The 15,815-nt window shown below is 38.9% G+C and overlaps 1 protein-coding gene across 12 annotated transcripts in view; it reads left to right on the top strand.

Moving 5' to 3' along the window:
* gphna (gephyrin a) overlaps positions 1-15,815 on the top strand; it is a 97,576-nt gene that overhangs the window by 18,140 nt on the left and 63,621 nt on the right. For all 12 annotated transcript variants that reach the window (XM_051868352.1, XM_051868355.1, XM_051868354.1 and 9 more), the window contains exon 2: positions 12,154-12,232. In XM_051868352.1, coding sequence (XP_051724312.1) covers positions 12,154-12,232 — 79 coding nt within the window. The remainder of the gene's footprint in view (positions 1-12,153; positions 12,233-15,815) is intronic.

Consider the following 15,815-nt stretch of genomic DNA (forward strand, 5'->3'; position numbering starts at 1 on the left):
AGGAAGCCATGCAATATCCCGAATTAGCACGTCTGGCTAGGCCACGTCTCCAACACATTTCTCTGTTTTAAAGGCCCAGTTTTATTTTCTGTGTCGTTTCCTATTAAAAAAAGGAAGTTGTGTTGGAAGATATTAAAGAGCGCATGCTGGTTTTTTTTTATTTTATTTTTTAATAAGCCAGGAGCTTTTAGTTTGTCAGTCTTAAACCATGATTTGCTACTTGCTATTGCTAGTCAAAGGCAAATGGTATTAGGAGGAAGGACAATTTCATTCTAGAGACCATGTGATTGGACAAAAAGTTTGGCATGTCCATGAATTAAAGATGCATAATTAAAGTGATAGTTCACTTAAACTATTTATCATTTACTCCCCCTCATGTGGTTCCAAACCTGTATGACTTTGTTACTTCAGTAGAACACAAAAGAAGATTTTTTGAGAAATGTCTCAGTGTTTTGTTGTCCATTATAATAGTGTTGTCAAAATTAAAGACTTCGATACCAAGTCTGTACTGAAATTTTAAAAAAGTGACGATACCAGCATTTCCCCCTAGATGTATCTGTTGAGCACGTGAACACAATGGCCAATCAGAGGTGTTTACAACTCCGCTCAACAGCGCTCAAAATGCTAGGGGGAAATGCTGGTATCATCACATTTTTCCAATTTCAGTACTGACTTGGCAATAAATTCAGTGCTTTTGACAATACTACCATTAAATAGAATTCAATGGTCACAAAAACTGTTTGGTAACTAGCATTCTTCAAAATATATTATTTTTTTGTGTAATGCAGAACAAATGTGTAAAGACTTTTATGAGTACACTAGCATTTAGCTTTAAAGCTAACAGGCCTGGACCACAAAACGTGTTTGATTTCATTGGGTTGTTTTTGTTAAGTTTTAATCTTTCTTTGTGTGTTTTAATGCAAGTATTTGAGCAAAAAACAGTGACTTTGGTACCCTTCTTTATTTCTCGAAAAAATGAAAAAGTGACAGAAATGCTCTTACAGTAGAGTTATGTTGGTCAGTTGGTGTATTTGTCCCATAGACTTCCATTGCAAGTCCATAATTTTCAGTGTGTTTTATTCTTTGCTTTCACAAAAAGAGAGAAGGGTTGAAATGATTTTCTGTCATAATTGATAACAGATGCCGTCCATAGACCTTAACTCATATTAAAGCCTTAATATCCCTTTAAGAGGAACTCCAAAATATTGTTTTCACATGTGTTACAGTGACAGCTCTGCTCTTAATGAATGTCTTGCAGGAGAGTAAACAGGTTAGTTTCTATGTGTATGTGTGTGCTTGTATGTGCAGAAATGAGGCAAAAGTGCTAATGAAAGCACAGGGGTCATCAGCAGTGGGCTTTAAGATAATTACCAGCATTCACAAGGGGAATAGCTGTGTGTGTGTGTGTGTGTGTGTGTGTTTTGGATGTAAGGGTTTGCATAATTCCTCTGTAAATCTAAATCTCTCATTCCTTGATGTCTTTTCTCTGAATTTCTCTCTCTCTCTCAGGATGTATGCTTCATCTTGTTTATCATTTATCTATTTGGATACCTTGTCTTCTTATCCACAGTCTCTCGCTCTCCTCCCTAATCCAACTCTTCCTCAGTTGCTCCTTCTACACCTCCCCCAATCTCTTCTTTAGTCTTTAGATCCCTTCATCATTCCCCATTGTTCTTCCTGACTGACCATCTGTCTCTCTCCATCTCTGTTTGTCATTCTGTCTCTCTTTCTGTGTTTTTCTGTTGGTTTTTAGTTTTTTTTCCCATTTATGTAGCCTACAATATGAATTATCTCCATCTTTTGGTTTTTAAGAAATGCAGGAGAGTGAAAGAGCTGAAGATGACAGGAGTGGCAGGCTGGAGGGATGCAAAGAGACGAGTGCTGAGATTCCTGTCTGTTGTGTGTGCGGCGGCTTCCTGAACGAGTCTCTCCTCAATATTTATTAGCATTGAAATGAAATATTAATAATGGTGGACAATTTCACAGATATAAAAAAGACCATTGGGGGGAAAAAAGGTGGAATTATCTCACAGTACTCTAAAAAATGCTGGGTTGTTTCAACCCATGTTTGGGTCAAATATGGACAAACCAAACTGTTGGTTTAAATTTTTTAATGAAATTTTAAATCCAACAGTTGGGTTTGTCCATATTTGACCCACATGAATTAGAAAAAAAAAAAAAAAAAAAAATCACAGTTAAGACTAATTCCTCTTGTTATCAGGGTATTTATTTAAATTTTTATAGTTGTGATTTCCAGGTCTGGAAAAGTCATGGAAAGTATACAATCTTAAATCATGGGAAATTATATAAAGAATATTTTTTTTTTTCTAGTAATGCTTGTTTCTAAAATATTTCCTCAGCTAAATGTTGACCTCCCAAATGTAAAAAAAAAACAAAAAAAAACTTCCAGAAATCACGAACAACTAAAGAAGTAGTGGAGATTTGTGTGTGTGTGTATGTGTGTGTGTGTGTGTGTGTGTTTTCTGTACCTGAAAACTACTGTTAGATACCTGAAAAACCTGAAAAGCACTGTTTATTTTATTTGAATATTTGCTCTATTGTATTTATTTGTGATGTTGCTTATAGTTTGATTATTTGTTCTTATTATCTTTATTTTTATTTGACAGTTGTCCTGTTTTCCCTGAACATAGCACACACCGAACCGTACCGAAACCGTGACCCTAAAACCATGATAAAAACGAATCGTGAGCAATTTGAACTGTTGCACCCCTAATATAAATATATATATTTATACATTCTATCAGACAAGTAATGCAATTGTGTTGCTTAACTGATTAGTTTTATATGTTGGTGAATAATTATGTCTTTAGAGATATAGGGTGGTATGATTTAGTTTGTTATATGTTATAAACCTCTCAAGGTCGTGAAACTAAAAGGTGCTGCTTATAAAGACAATTTAATGCTGATATTTCTATACCCTTTTCAAATATAGAAAATAATGGTAACAAGCTTGATATTTTAAGATCATCAATAATGACAATTATAAGACGTAAGATAAATTAGAGAAAAAAAGGATGTTTTATATATATATTTTTTAATAACAGTTAACTTTTAGCAAGGAGAAGTTGGTCAAAAATAATGAAAGAAAACAACATGAAATGATTTTTTGTTGGTATGTTTAAACAAACGCAAGTTGCCGTCATCTATTCATTATTAAAGTCTTTTTTTCATTTTTTTTTTTTTTTTACACCTTTTATATAAGAGATAATGGCTCGCATTTAGTGGAATCACCCATATCATAATCAACACCATCATTGATTAAGATGCAAGTGTGGTCTTGCCTATACTGTGAATATTTATTCGACATTGATTGTCACTGTGAACTTGAAATTTTTTAAAAGACAGACTGAAAGGACTCGCTTCTTCACAGTATGATTTCTTTCCTTTTTGTGTGTGCTTGCTTTGTTATTGTGTGATCTTGGTGTTGTTTGCATGCGTATGTGTGTTCAGTATTGAGAGAAAATGTATTTTGCTGACTAAGTAAGTTAGCAGTGGAGCTGCTGTGTATGATGTTTTATTAATCTGCTCTGGAAGGAGAGAGAAGACGAGGGCAACTTTCAACTTTTCAAGTCATTTTTCACTCAGACTTGGATCAGGGTGGTTTTCTTATTAAGTCTGACTTCGCAGAACGTCACGATGGGATATTTAGAGCGCATTTTGTTGGTGCAGAATGCCAGTGAGGTCAGATGATCTTCTGTTTGAAGTGCCTGGTGTTTAGGGAACTTTTTTTTTTTTTAATACAATTGTAGAAAATGCTTGACTGATTTTCATTAATGTACTTACTATGGGAAAAATCAGAAATGTGCGGCTTCTCATTTTGTTAAAGCACACATGATGGTGTTTTCTCAATGATTTAATTACATGCTCCTCATTCCTCTCTAGAACACTTCCACTACTTTCCCACATTCCCTTCTGCACCCTCCCCCCTAAATAAATAATTTTTCATTTTCTCCATTCCCTCCTTTGCCTTTGTGAAACGCTTATCTAGAAACTGAGCTTTTGTAGACTCTATACGATACATTTTGTATAAAGGTGCTTTGAAATGCAGCTCACAGATTTGAGTTCCATTGTGACTTTCTCTCTTCTCTCCTGAACATCATCCCCTCACAACCCACATCCCCTCTCTCTCTCACACACACACACACACACACACACACACACACACACACACACACACACACACACACACACACACACAACGTGTCCTGTCCAGCACGGTTAACTATGTGCCTGGGGATCACCGTGTTCCTGTCACTGATCTAATGGAGATCACCTGAAACCTACATAGACTCTCTCTCTTCTTGAAAGCCCTGCTCTTTTTCCATCTTCTTTCCATATCTCCCATGTTTCCAGAGCAGTTTTGCATAGTCATGAAGGTGGAGGCAGGGGGCAGTAGAGATACTCATTGATTAGATCTGGAGCAAGGAGTGAGTAATGTATAACGCTGCTCTTGGGGAGTTAGTCTAGGGGGCTTCTCTGATTGGTCAGCAGGATGTTACACATTCTTCTATCTGATTGGACACACATCTGAACACCGCAAAAGCCTCTAAATCATTTTGCTAGTGGTGCTTGAGAATACCCACTATCACTAGATATTGAACTCTGGTGCATACCTGGTCCTGCATCATTTATGCTATGAACATGAATGATCTTGAATTGTGACTTTTTTAATGAAGAGATGAGCCTCCAAAGAACATTTGTCTACTTAGACACTTAGATAAAGGCAGACACTATCCAAAGTGACTTACATTCAAGGTATTTCTATACTGAAGAAAAGATCTGTCGCTATTTCCATTTCATTGCGACTTTAAAAGACGATAACTATAACTATAAAGTTTTAATAGTCACTCTAATTCTATGAGAATAGCGAAGTCCACACCATAGTTATAATAAGGACACAGAAAAAACAAAATCATCTGAATCTCTTTCGGACCTTTTTTTTTTCTTCAAGTGATGAACAATAAAAAACAGCCAATCAGGATCCACCTGACTTTATAGAGCTCGAGCATTTAAAGTTGGCATGAAACGGAAGTTGCGATAGTCTTTTCTTTCCTATTGTGACATATATATCTGACTGAAACGGCTTCTCGAACAAGAAAAAATGTTGGGCGGGGCTTGATTTTGTACATGGGGAATTAATTGGATGGTTGTGGTTTGCTGTTGTTGTGATCTCATGTGAGTGACAGGTTGCCCCACCCTCCCGCCAGTAAACATGTCATCAGAGAAGAGAAGATATGTCGCTGCAAGAGGGAGGGGATGATATTTTGAGTAAGATTATGAGGGCACATGAATTAAAAAAAATTAATGATGTGAACAGATAAATCGTTTATAGTACTATTCCATAAAAAACCAAGAATTGTCCATTTTGATTTCATGGTGACTTTAATTGACATGCTTTTAAACAATGAATGTTATCATCCGCTGGTATGGGCTAATGGTTATCATTATAGTTATTGTTATAGTTATCGTTCTTGGTGTGAATGGGCCTTTACGCTCAGAACACCCAAAGAAACCACTTAGCAACCACCCAGGAGACCTTAGCAACTGCATAGGAACGTCCTGGAAACTACACACAGCAACTTAGCAGTGTGGCGGAAAGTTTTACACTAGGGCTACATGATTAATTGGATGATTAGAAAAATAACAATGAAATCGCGCTTGAACGATTTGGCTTAGTGCGATTATGAAATCGCAAAGGCTGCGATTATTATTATTTTTTTATGCGCGGCTTGTCAGTGAAGTATGGCTCCAAAGGCTAATCCATCTGAAAGCACAGCAAGTTTGAGTTGCTTATAATGTGCATTTGAAAAAGCAACGCGAATCAAACATCTTTCCAGACATGAGAAGGATTTATTAACATCTTGTCCAACAAAATACAACATTTAATAAAATGTTTTTACTCCAAACTCACTTCATAACGACAGTTGAGCATCCTTCTGTGAGATGATGTAGTTTCTTACACAGAATAAGGCAGTCGTGTGTTTATTAATCATGTTTAATCAATCAAAGCGTTTCAATCTTCTGTTTATTCAGCTACAGATAGTATGATGCCCATAGGGATTTCCTGGAATGACGTGTGTCATCTACTTTGGCGGCAGGGCATATTTAGAGTTTCTGCTCGAGAGCGCCCTCTGGCTTTCAGATGGAGAAGCATTTACTACTGATCACAGAGCCGTACAGCTCTGGCAAGCTACGCATTAAATAATCGCAGCATTTGCCAAATCGCATGGGATTTAATTGTGATTAATTGTGCAGCCCTATTTTGCACCACTCGCATATGACTCAGAAAATGCGAGAATCTAGTTTTAGTTATGTTAAAGGGGACCTATTATGCAAAATTCACTTTTATAAGGTGTTTGAACACAGATGTTTGTCCATAGTTTGTGTAAACAACCAGCCTATAATGGTAAAAAATCCACTCACTCTTTTTTTATAACCCCCATAAATCATAAACAGTCTTTCGAAATGCGCGATTCCAGATTTCCCGCTACTCTTTCGTAAGAGTATGGAAGCCCCGCCCATGACTTGTGATCTGCCCTATTAGCATAGATACAGCCTTGAGTGAGCCGCAGCAGTCCGCCATTTGCGTTTCCTCGCTGTAGCAGATGGAGATATACAATGTCTGCACCAAAAAAAAACATTACAGATGTTCTGTTATTGGATGTACCAACGAGCGCAAAAGTCTCCAAAGACTCTGAGCCACTGAGGAAACCGTGGTTGAATTTAATTTCGGTAAAGTCGGTAAAGTGTACTAAAGACAGTTTCTGACATTTTGGCTGCGTGAGATTCTCCAGTTTTGTTGTTTCTGGGTATCCAAAAGAAGCACAAGCTGTTAAAGCTTTGCCCTCTTCTGAAAAGGGGGGCCGGGAGCAGCAGCTCATTTGAATTTAAAGGGACACACACAAAAAGTATCAAAAGTAATAAGACTTTTCAGTTTTATGGAGGTTGCCTCTTTGATATTACTTTGGTCACTGTCACTTTGCTTACTGGTAAGAGAACAACAGCCATAGCATCAGAATAAACCTTGAAAAACTTAGAGGGATGAAATAAGAGGGGAAGTAAATGAACCAACTAGATTAGCCGATCATCCAATTGGAGACAGACTTGTCCTTTAGTACCGGATGATTCTATATGTAGTCTTTTATAGCAGGAGGGTTTTTCACAGAGAATGCTGCTCCAACTGAGGTTTGCTGCTCAAAGCTGGGCATATCTGCTCCCAGGTGTTGGACCTGTGGTGTTTGAGGAACAGAGTGAGGTCCACAGGTCTTCTCTGGATGTAGGCAGGGGTTAACGAGACAGGGTTTTACACCAGCTCAGCTCATGCAAGTCTAACTCCTACGCACAGCCTCAGGCAACACACACTCTCACACAGACACACACACTCACACAAACACACACAGTCTCACGCTGAGAGGGAAACTCTCACCTCACCAAAGTGTCCATGCAGACAGACTTTTCCGTCTGCAGAGCTGTGAGTCACAGACATGAGGTAGAAAGAAAAAGCGTGTGTGTGTGTGTGTGTGTGTGTGTGTGTGTGTGTGTGTGTGTGTGTGTATGCGCCTTCCTACAAACGGAGCTTGAGAGATGCCGTGTCTGTGTGACTTGAGAATTGGCGGTGTTCAATAATTCCTTTTATATTTATATTATTTGATATGATACCAAGGCCGTAACCACGTCTTGAACATTAGGGGGGGACCGGGGGGTATTGGGTTTTTTTATTTTTTTATTAAAAGGAATTAAATAAAAGATTAAACGGCCACTCTATGGAATGTAATATAAAAGCGTCAGCCGTTGCCTTGGTACGGTTTACTTATGATATGAGATGTAAATAACGACTGCGTTATGGAGAATGATTAGATATTTCTGTTAATTTTATTATTAATTTGTGTTTATGTCGCTCAAATAGAGCGCTTAGCCAACTACGGAGAAACTGGTAGCCAGGCAACAGACAAGTGACCAATCCTGAGTGGCGACATCACTTTACGGATTCTACTAGCACGATTTAGCGCGGTTAGACAACCATGCCGAGAACGGTTTGTAATCGTGCCGTGCCGTACCAGGCTCCAGTGGAAACACGGCTGGAACCGTTCCTTACATTCTAAGAACCGTTCGGCCTGACGGTGGAGAAGCGGCTATTGTTCCATGGTGAAATCATGGTATTTTTCGGTACCTTGGAATTCCATGTAAATACCATGGTATAACCATCAGTTATTATCACTACAGTACTTTATGTAAGGTATCATTATAATCATTATAATCATGATTTTTTTTTTTATATTTACATAAAATATTTTCAGATATTCTTTTTACAGTACAAATAAAAAAATTGCTGCCAGCCACATAAAACAAAGCCATTTAAAACCAAGCAGAAGTTTTTGTCAAATGGTTGCAAACTGATAGTCGATGGAATTAATGAATCAGTGAGTGGTTATCCTATTATGGCTGCGTTCACTTACTTGCTTTTCAGCAAATCAGTTACAGCTTCTGGGCGAATGTTAAGTCACCTAATTAATATTCATGAGGAAGGTTCACAATGTGTTGGGGATCATTCCTATTACCTTATATAGAAGTCATATATTGTCATATAGTATTCCTTGGAATACCATGTGAATGACATCTGTGTCATGGTAATATTAAAGTACCATGGTACTTGTAAGTTTTTATAGGAGCAATGACTTTGACAATGAATTGATATGCTTAACAATGCTTTACTTGAGAGGTGTAGCTCTTTAGCAGGTCTGAAAAAATGACAAGGCTCCTCTCCTCTCATGCAGGGCAGAGCTCTGGTGATATTAACATTCTGATGCCTTAACATCTCTGATGAATGTTCCAACTGCTGCGTCTTTCCTTCTCCCTCTCTCTCTCTCCCCCACACACACACACACACACACACACACACATATGGTCACTTGTATACGATGCATTGGCAGAACAATCCTCCTTCACCCTCATTCATACTCATACAGACATTGCGTTTCCGTGCCTGTGACAAGAAGTTTTTTGCCGCCTCTCTGAGGAGAGCTCACTTCTCCTGCCTCCTGCAGGGAACACCAACCTATTTATAGATCAAGGGTTAGCAGGGTGGAGAGAGAGAGAGAGAACAGAGAGAGCAAGAGATGAGGAGAAAAGAGAGAAGGGTGAGAAAATGCTGCAATTATGAAGCAAGTGTTGCACCGAGCCCTTGTGCGTGATGGGGAATGTGACGGTGAACGGCAGCACTTTATCATTTATTTACACAGCACGGGTCATTCTCTTCCCTCGTCACAGATTTTGACCTGTTTTGAGCTAGACTGGACCTTTTTATATCACAATGCTGTTGAAATTACTATTATTTCTGTTACTATTAAAAGCATATTAAAGCATTTGCAACCTTTTTTAATTCGGTAATATGCATATTTCTAGGTAAAGCGTGATATTCAATGAAAAAAATGTAGGATGGGACTTGATCATAAATAGTCGTTTCTATATGGCTGGTGGTTGAAAAAATAGAGCTTGGTGACCCTAAAAAGTAATTTCATAGGCGGAGAAAGTTACATTTTGATTGCATATATTTTTCTTTGGCATAACATGCACAGTAAGATCAGGTTTAAATAGGGTTTCATTGTCGTTCAGTGTTGACTCGAGTCTAGACTCGATCTTGACCATATTTTCATGGTCTTGGTCTTGTCATGGACCCTCGAGCATTTGGAGCATTCGGTCTTGACTTGTTGACCTCTGTCCCGGAGGTCTGAGTGACACTGACGTGAAACTAGGCTTCATTCGCCTCAATGGAAAGCATATTTACACTGTCTGAATTATTTAGACTCGTACTCTATTCTTTTCTGGTCTCGGTCTTGACTTGGACTCAAACTACTCAGGTCTTGGCCTGGTCTCTGACTCTAATGAGCGGGCCTCGACTACAACTTTGATATAGTCTATACTTATGTGTTTTATTTTCTTCCCTAAAGTCCAATAATAGCGTTAGTCAAGATATCTTGCATCACAAACAGTGGTTGTTTTTCTTTATCATTTTTGACCGGTTCTTTGATGCTTTGTTGCTACTGTGTGCTACCTTTAGAGGGATAGTTCACCCAAAAATGAAAATTCTGTCATTTATTTACTCACCCGTATTTCGTTCTAAACTGTTATGATTTTCTTCCGTGTAACATAATTTTAAGAATACTTCAGCTGTTTTTGTCCATACAGTGAAAGTCAGTGGAGTCCAAAACAACATAAGACATGAAACATTGAATTTTTATTTTTGGATGAACTATTTCTTTAAGATTTGTATATGCAAGTGACCTTTGTTATGATTGGCTAACTTTTTAATAACAAAGTTTGGTTACACTTTAGTTGAGGGTCCATTTCTCACTATTAACTCGTTGCTTATTAGCATGCCTATTACTAGGTTTTGGCTGTTTATTAGTACTTATAAAGCAGATATTAATGCCTTATTCTGCATGACCTTTTCTACATCCCTTAATCCTACCTAATACCTAAACTTAACAACTACCTTACTAACTATTAAAGGAGTCCTTGATTATAATTTCTCTTTTTTTTTTTTTTAAACTTTAGTTAGTGTGTAATGTTGCTGTTTGAGCATAAACATCTACAAAGTTACGACGCTCAAAGTTCAATGCAAAGGGAGATATTTTCTTTTACAGAAATTGCTTTTTAAGGACTACAACAAACGGCTGGTAGAAACTACAACAAACTTCTTCCTAGGTTTGTGACATCACAAACCCCCACATTTACATAAACCCTGCCCCCGGGAACATGCAACAAAGGGAGTGAGGCCATGTTGAGCTGCTTTAGAGAAGAGGAGGAGTTGTTGTAGTAGAGTGTTTTGACCATGCCGTCATTTTATACCGGACTGCTTCACAAACGAGCATCAATTCAACTTTGGATTTGCACAAAACATTAACATGACAGCACATGCTAGTCAATGAGTTGAATCAACTCCACAGCAACTACATAAATTTATCCACTAACCATTCAGAAATGTCCAGATGCATTCTAAAAGTTGTAACTTCTTCTTTAGTCTCTCCATCAGTGTCTGACTCCGGTTTGAACAATGTAAGTCTGAACATTATTACTGACAATTGTCATTTTGGCTGCGTGAGATTCTTCATCTTTGTTGTTGTTGAGCAACCGAAGCGTGAGCTGTTGAAGGTCCGCCCTCTTCTAGAAAGTGGGTCGGGAGCAGCAGCTCATTTGCATTTAAAGGGACACACACAAAAACGGCATGTTTTTGTTCACACCCAAATAGGGGCAAATGTGACAAGCTATAATAAATGATCTGTGGGGTATTTTGAGCTGAAACTTCACAGACACATTCTGGGGACTCCAGAGACTTATATTACATCTTGTAAAAGTGGCATTATAGGTCCCCTTTAATAAGCAGAAATTAGGAGTTTATTGAGACAAAAGTCATTGTCAATAATGAGAATTGGACCCTAATCTAAAGTGTGACTCAAAGTTCTCACTGTTGTTCATCAAGGTTTGTCATGTTACTGAATTCTAAATAGGCATTGATATGTAAGCGTGGTCGGTCATATGCTAATAAGCTTAAAGTTTAGGCATCAATACCATAACAATTTCTGAATGACAGATTTTTGCAGCATTGTTTCAGTAGGTGGTTCATTTTGAATATGTGTACATAGTTCAATAAGAACAAGGAAAAAGCAAGAAAAATCCTGTTTTCAATGATACATACCATTTAACTACTGTTTGTAATTGTAACTACTGGTAGCTTTGTGCTGGTGCTTGAGGATGTGTGCTGAGCTGATGGTTATCAGTGGTGCTGATTCTGCTCACCATCATACAGGTTGTAAAATCCCAGAGCAAGTTGACAGTAATGTTAATGCTCTCTTGTGTGTAACAGTGTGGCCTCCATTACATAGAATACATGAAGGCCTGAGAGTATGATTCTCCACGCTTGTCGTTGCGTGCTTTTGTTGAGTAATGTGTTTTGACATAACTCATATTCTCTCAAACCTCAGGACTAACGTGACGTTTAAGGAATCAGACATTTGTGGTCTACAAAAGGGCATTATATTATTTCCATGCAATAATGTGCTTTTTTACTCTTTTCTCTTTTCTTTTCCTATGTCTCACATCCTTTCTCCATCTCTCTCTCTCTCCTGTCTGCAGTGAGTGACAGCTGCTTCAGAAACCTTGCCGAGGACCGCAGTGGAGTCAACCTCAAAGATCTTGTCCATGACCCATCCTTGTAAGTGATTCACAATTCGCTTTCCTACCGCCCATGCATCAGGTCCTGTTCACCATAAGACATTGCCAGATGGGCATCGTTTCCCATTCCTAATCTTTCTTTGCTGAATGGATGGGATGTCCTTGAACTTGTGGACTTGTGATGGCTGTCACTTGAGCGTGTGAAGGGTAACCTAGTCCATATGTGCCTTTGAATGCAGCCTTATGCCGAGCCCACACTGATATGGACTACTACCCAATGATTCATTCCAGACCAATGTGTGGACTTGAAGTAAGACTGCAAGTGTTTAGGCCAGCATTTGATGCAAGGCCCAAGAGTCCATCCCTGATAAAGGAGGACAGTAGCTGCAATTTCTTACTTAGTCTGTCTGCATTACCTTTCATGCATTGTTGCAAACTCCATTGATTCTGTGAATTGACAGAATTTGAAGCAAGGCTTCTATACACTTCCAGAAATTGAGGTGCACAGACTACTATCAGTTTCCCAGGAAGCAAGGTTTTCTTTAGAGTGTATCAAGCTGATATAATAAATGCTTCTGAGTTGAGCTGGTTGATAAAACCATAGCGATAATTATCATGATATAATTTTTCTTGATAAAATGATAACAGTTCGATAATTGTTCAATATGATGCTCATGCACCAAAGCGGAACAGAACAGCATTAATGGTGCCACACTGACCATTTATCCACTCAACTCAAATGGCAGCGCAAGCTTACTAGTGAAGATGCGTTTACTTGCTGATCGGTCTCGATCACGCAACCACTAAACAGCGCTGTGAGATCCAGTGAGAAGCACTTGAATTCAGTGAAGAACACAAATGTCTCTAGGGCTTTTCACACTTGAAATAATAAACCCTGGGTCATTCTAAACCACAGGTAAACGGAATCCTGGAATATCTTGCTTCGCGTTTCACACTGCTCATAATGTACCTGGGGATAACAATTAATTCTGGGTATTTATAAACTGACTTTTCACATTCTTAATTGCATATTTGCAGTGTCAATGATTGGATAAATGCAGCACGCGACCTGTTTTCCAAGCTCTAGCATTGAGCATCCTGTATTGCCGACTGTACTATCGAGTTTATACTGAATGGTCTCTTCTTCACTCAAATTGTCGCGTTTTCTGTCAGTATTTGACATTTTTCCTCTCAAACACTGAATTTACTGTTTATGCGCCGTGTTTTTGTGACTGTCTAAAGCATGTGAATATGAGGCAAGCTATTGGTTATCCGTTGCTAACTTTTTAGTCGTAACATTCTAACACCACATAATTTCACACTATCCAAGTTTGGTCAGTGTGAAGCTGGGTTTCATAACCCCGGGTAAAAAGCGGTGCTAACCCTGCTTCTAAATTACAAGTGTGAAACGTTCGGGGTTAAAAGCGGTGTTTAGAACGATGATAACCCGGGGTTAGGCGCAGCGTGAAAACCCCTTCTGTGATTTAAATTAAATCAGATGAAACAGCACTGACATTCTCAACAGCACTGACAAACACGAGAAACATTGTGCCATGAACGATCCAGTTAGAAAGATTTTCAACATACAAATCACCATCATTTACCATGGGTTTAATGTAGTAACACTAACTGGCCAGTCCACATTGTACAGCAGCCCACTGGGAAAACTCCTGGTGCTCCAGATGGCCAGTCTGCCCCTGAACTGCACCGTGGTCAGAAATGTGGTATATTCTTATCAAATTTTATTATATTATTAATCTAGACTACTAGATCTACTTCTGAGTAACAGTTTATTGCTGGATTTGCCCAAGTTTGTTAGTTTTATGGCATCAGATCTTTGAAAGATATTTAAGAGTTTTGTTTGAGACCAGCAAGCAAACAAGATTCTTGAGCGTCCGTAATCTGTTTGTAAAAAAGCAAATCTGGTTGGCCCTTGTCTCTTGTCTGAATGAAATCGAATGCTGGGGTCTCCAAATAAGCAAGATCTTGTTCTTTCTGAACGGCCTAGTTGGTGGCTTTTGGACAGAATATGCTTCAAATTGGTCAAAAATCTGGGTCCATAAAACTAACTATATAAACCAATTACAGGACCTATTTTATGTCATGTAATTTGTGTAGAAAGTAAGCAGTTAGTGAAAGTGTGTATTATAGTGTCAGTTACATCAAAGGTATATCTACTTTTGACTAGGTGCATATGAGACGCTAAAGTAGTGTATTTATTTTCTTCAGTCATGTGTCAAAGGTCATGAAAAAATGACCACATGCAGGACTGAACTGCTGGAGACTGTACTTATGAGTGCTTGAGTGCAGAGTATGTCTGCATGCACTCTTGCAAATAGGTGTAGTGAGGACTCTTCACTTAATTCAGGCTTCTCGTATACTTCAGCGTATACCTCTCGAGCTTTGAGAAACCTCCTCATCTTTAACAGACTTTCAGCAGGAAGAAGAGCTCATTGTCCTTCCCCCTCTCTGTTTAATTGCTGCCTTCTCTTGGCATAATTCGAAGGTTGGAAGGCCTCAAGGCACGTCCAAATCCAATGTTCACTAACAACCTGTCTAAAAAGATGCACCAATCTGTTGATTTCTGAAGTGCCTTTGAAGACTAGTTTCCTTGGGAGGTACCTTATTTCAGAAAACGCTACCTGTTATGTCATTAAAGGAAGCTGCTTTTTGTTTCAGACACAGCAAGTGGACAATGACCTGTTTTAATAATTGATATATCTGGAGTTATTGATATTGTGCTGTTATGAGTAAAGAGGATTGAGCAGTAGGGTCATGGGCCTCTATGATGGATCAGGAATCGAAAGGAACCTGCAATGCCTGCCCACCTCTGTTTCTACTTTAGCATCTAAAACCAAAGCTTTGTACAGGGCAAGTCTCTGTACCCCGACCAAGGTCAGTGGAGCAACAGAGACAGCAGGATGTAGGTCTCCGAGAGATGTCAGAGAGGAGGAGAGGCATGGGGCGCAGCCAGAAGGTAGAGATAGTTCAGAGACTATTGATGGATAAGGAATGTGTGTGTTGTCTGTTGACTGGTGAGCTCCATCTCCAGTGCTCTGTCAGCTCAGGTGAATTGATTCATCGGAAGAGCTGTCAGTTTTACTAACGAGGTGTGGTAAAAATAGAGCTGAATTAATCATAGCGGGGACACGCGTGGCTCATCGTCCTCTGGATAGAGATGATTCCGACGTCTTCACCTACAGAGAGGTGAACATGCAGACATTTGAGAGAGGGACAGCTGAGCACTCACCTGAGAAACAGAGATGGACGTGTCTTCACCCGAGAGCAGAAAAGTGTCACCAAGGTTATAGTTCCTTATGAAACCGGCTTTTATTTGCCGTGGGCCTGCAGACAGTTATTTATTAACTCGCCAGGGTTGTCTGTTTTTATTTATTTATTTATTTTTGATCAATGACAGTAGAGAGGAGACTAGGATTGGGACCATTTTTGAACCTGCGTAACTTGAAAAAGAACCTGTCTTGATAGTGTCTGCCTTTCCTGTATTTTCAGTGGGTGCAAATAGGACACCTAATTCACTACAGGACGTACTGTATCCAAATCAGGTAACTGCTTAAACAAGTCAAGAATATCTGCTGAACGCAAGTTGCACAATTCTTAGTGCC

This window comes from Ctenopharyngodon idella, chromosome 17 (genome assembly GCF_019924925.1).
Source record: "Ctenopharyngodon idella isolate HZGC_01 chromosome 17, HZGC01, whole genome shotgun sequence".
Classification (NCBI taxonomy): Eukaryota; Metazoa; Chordata; class Actinopteri; order Cypriniformes; family Xenocyprididae; genus Ctenopharyngodon; species Ctenopharyngodon idella.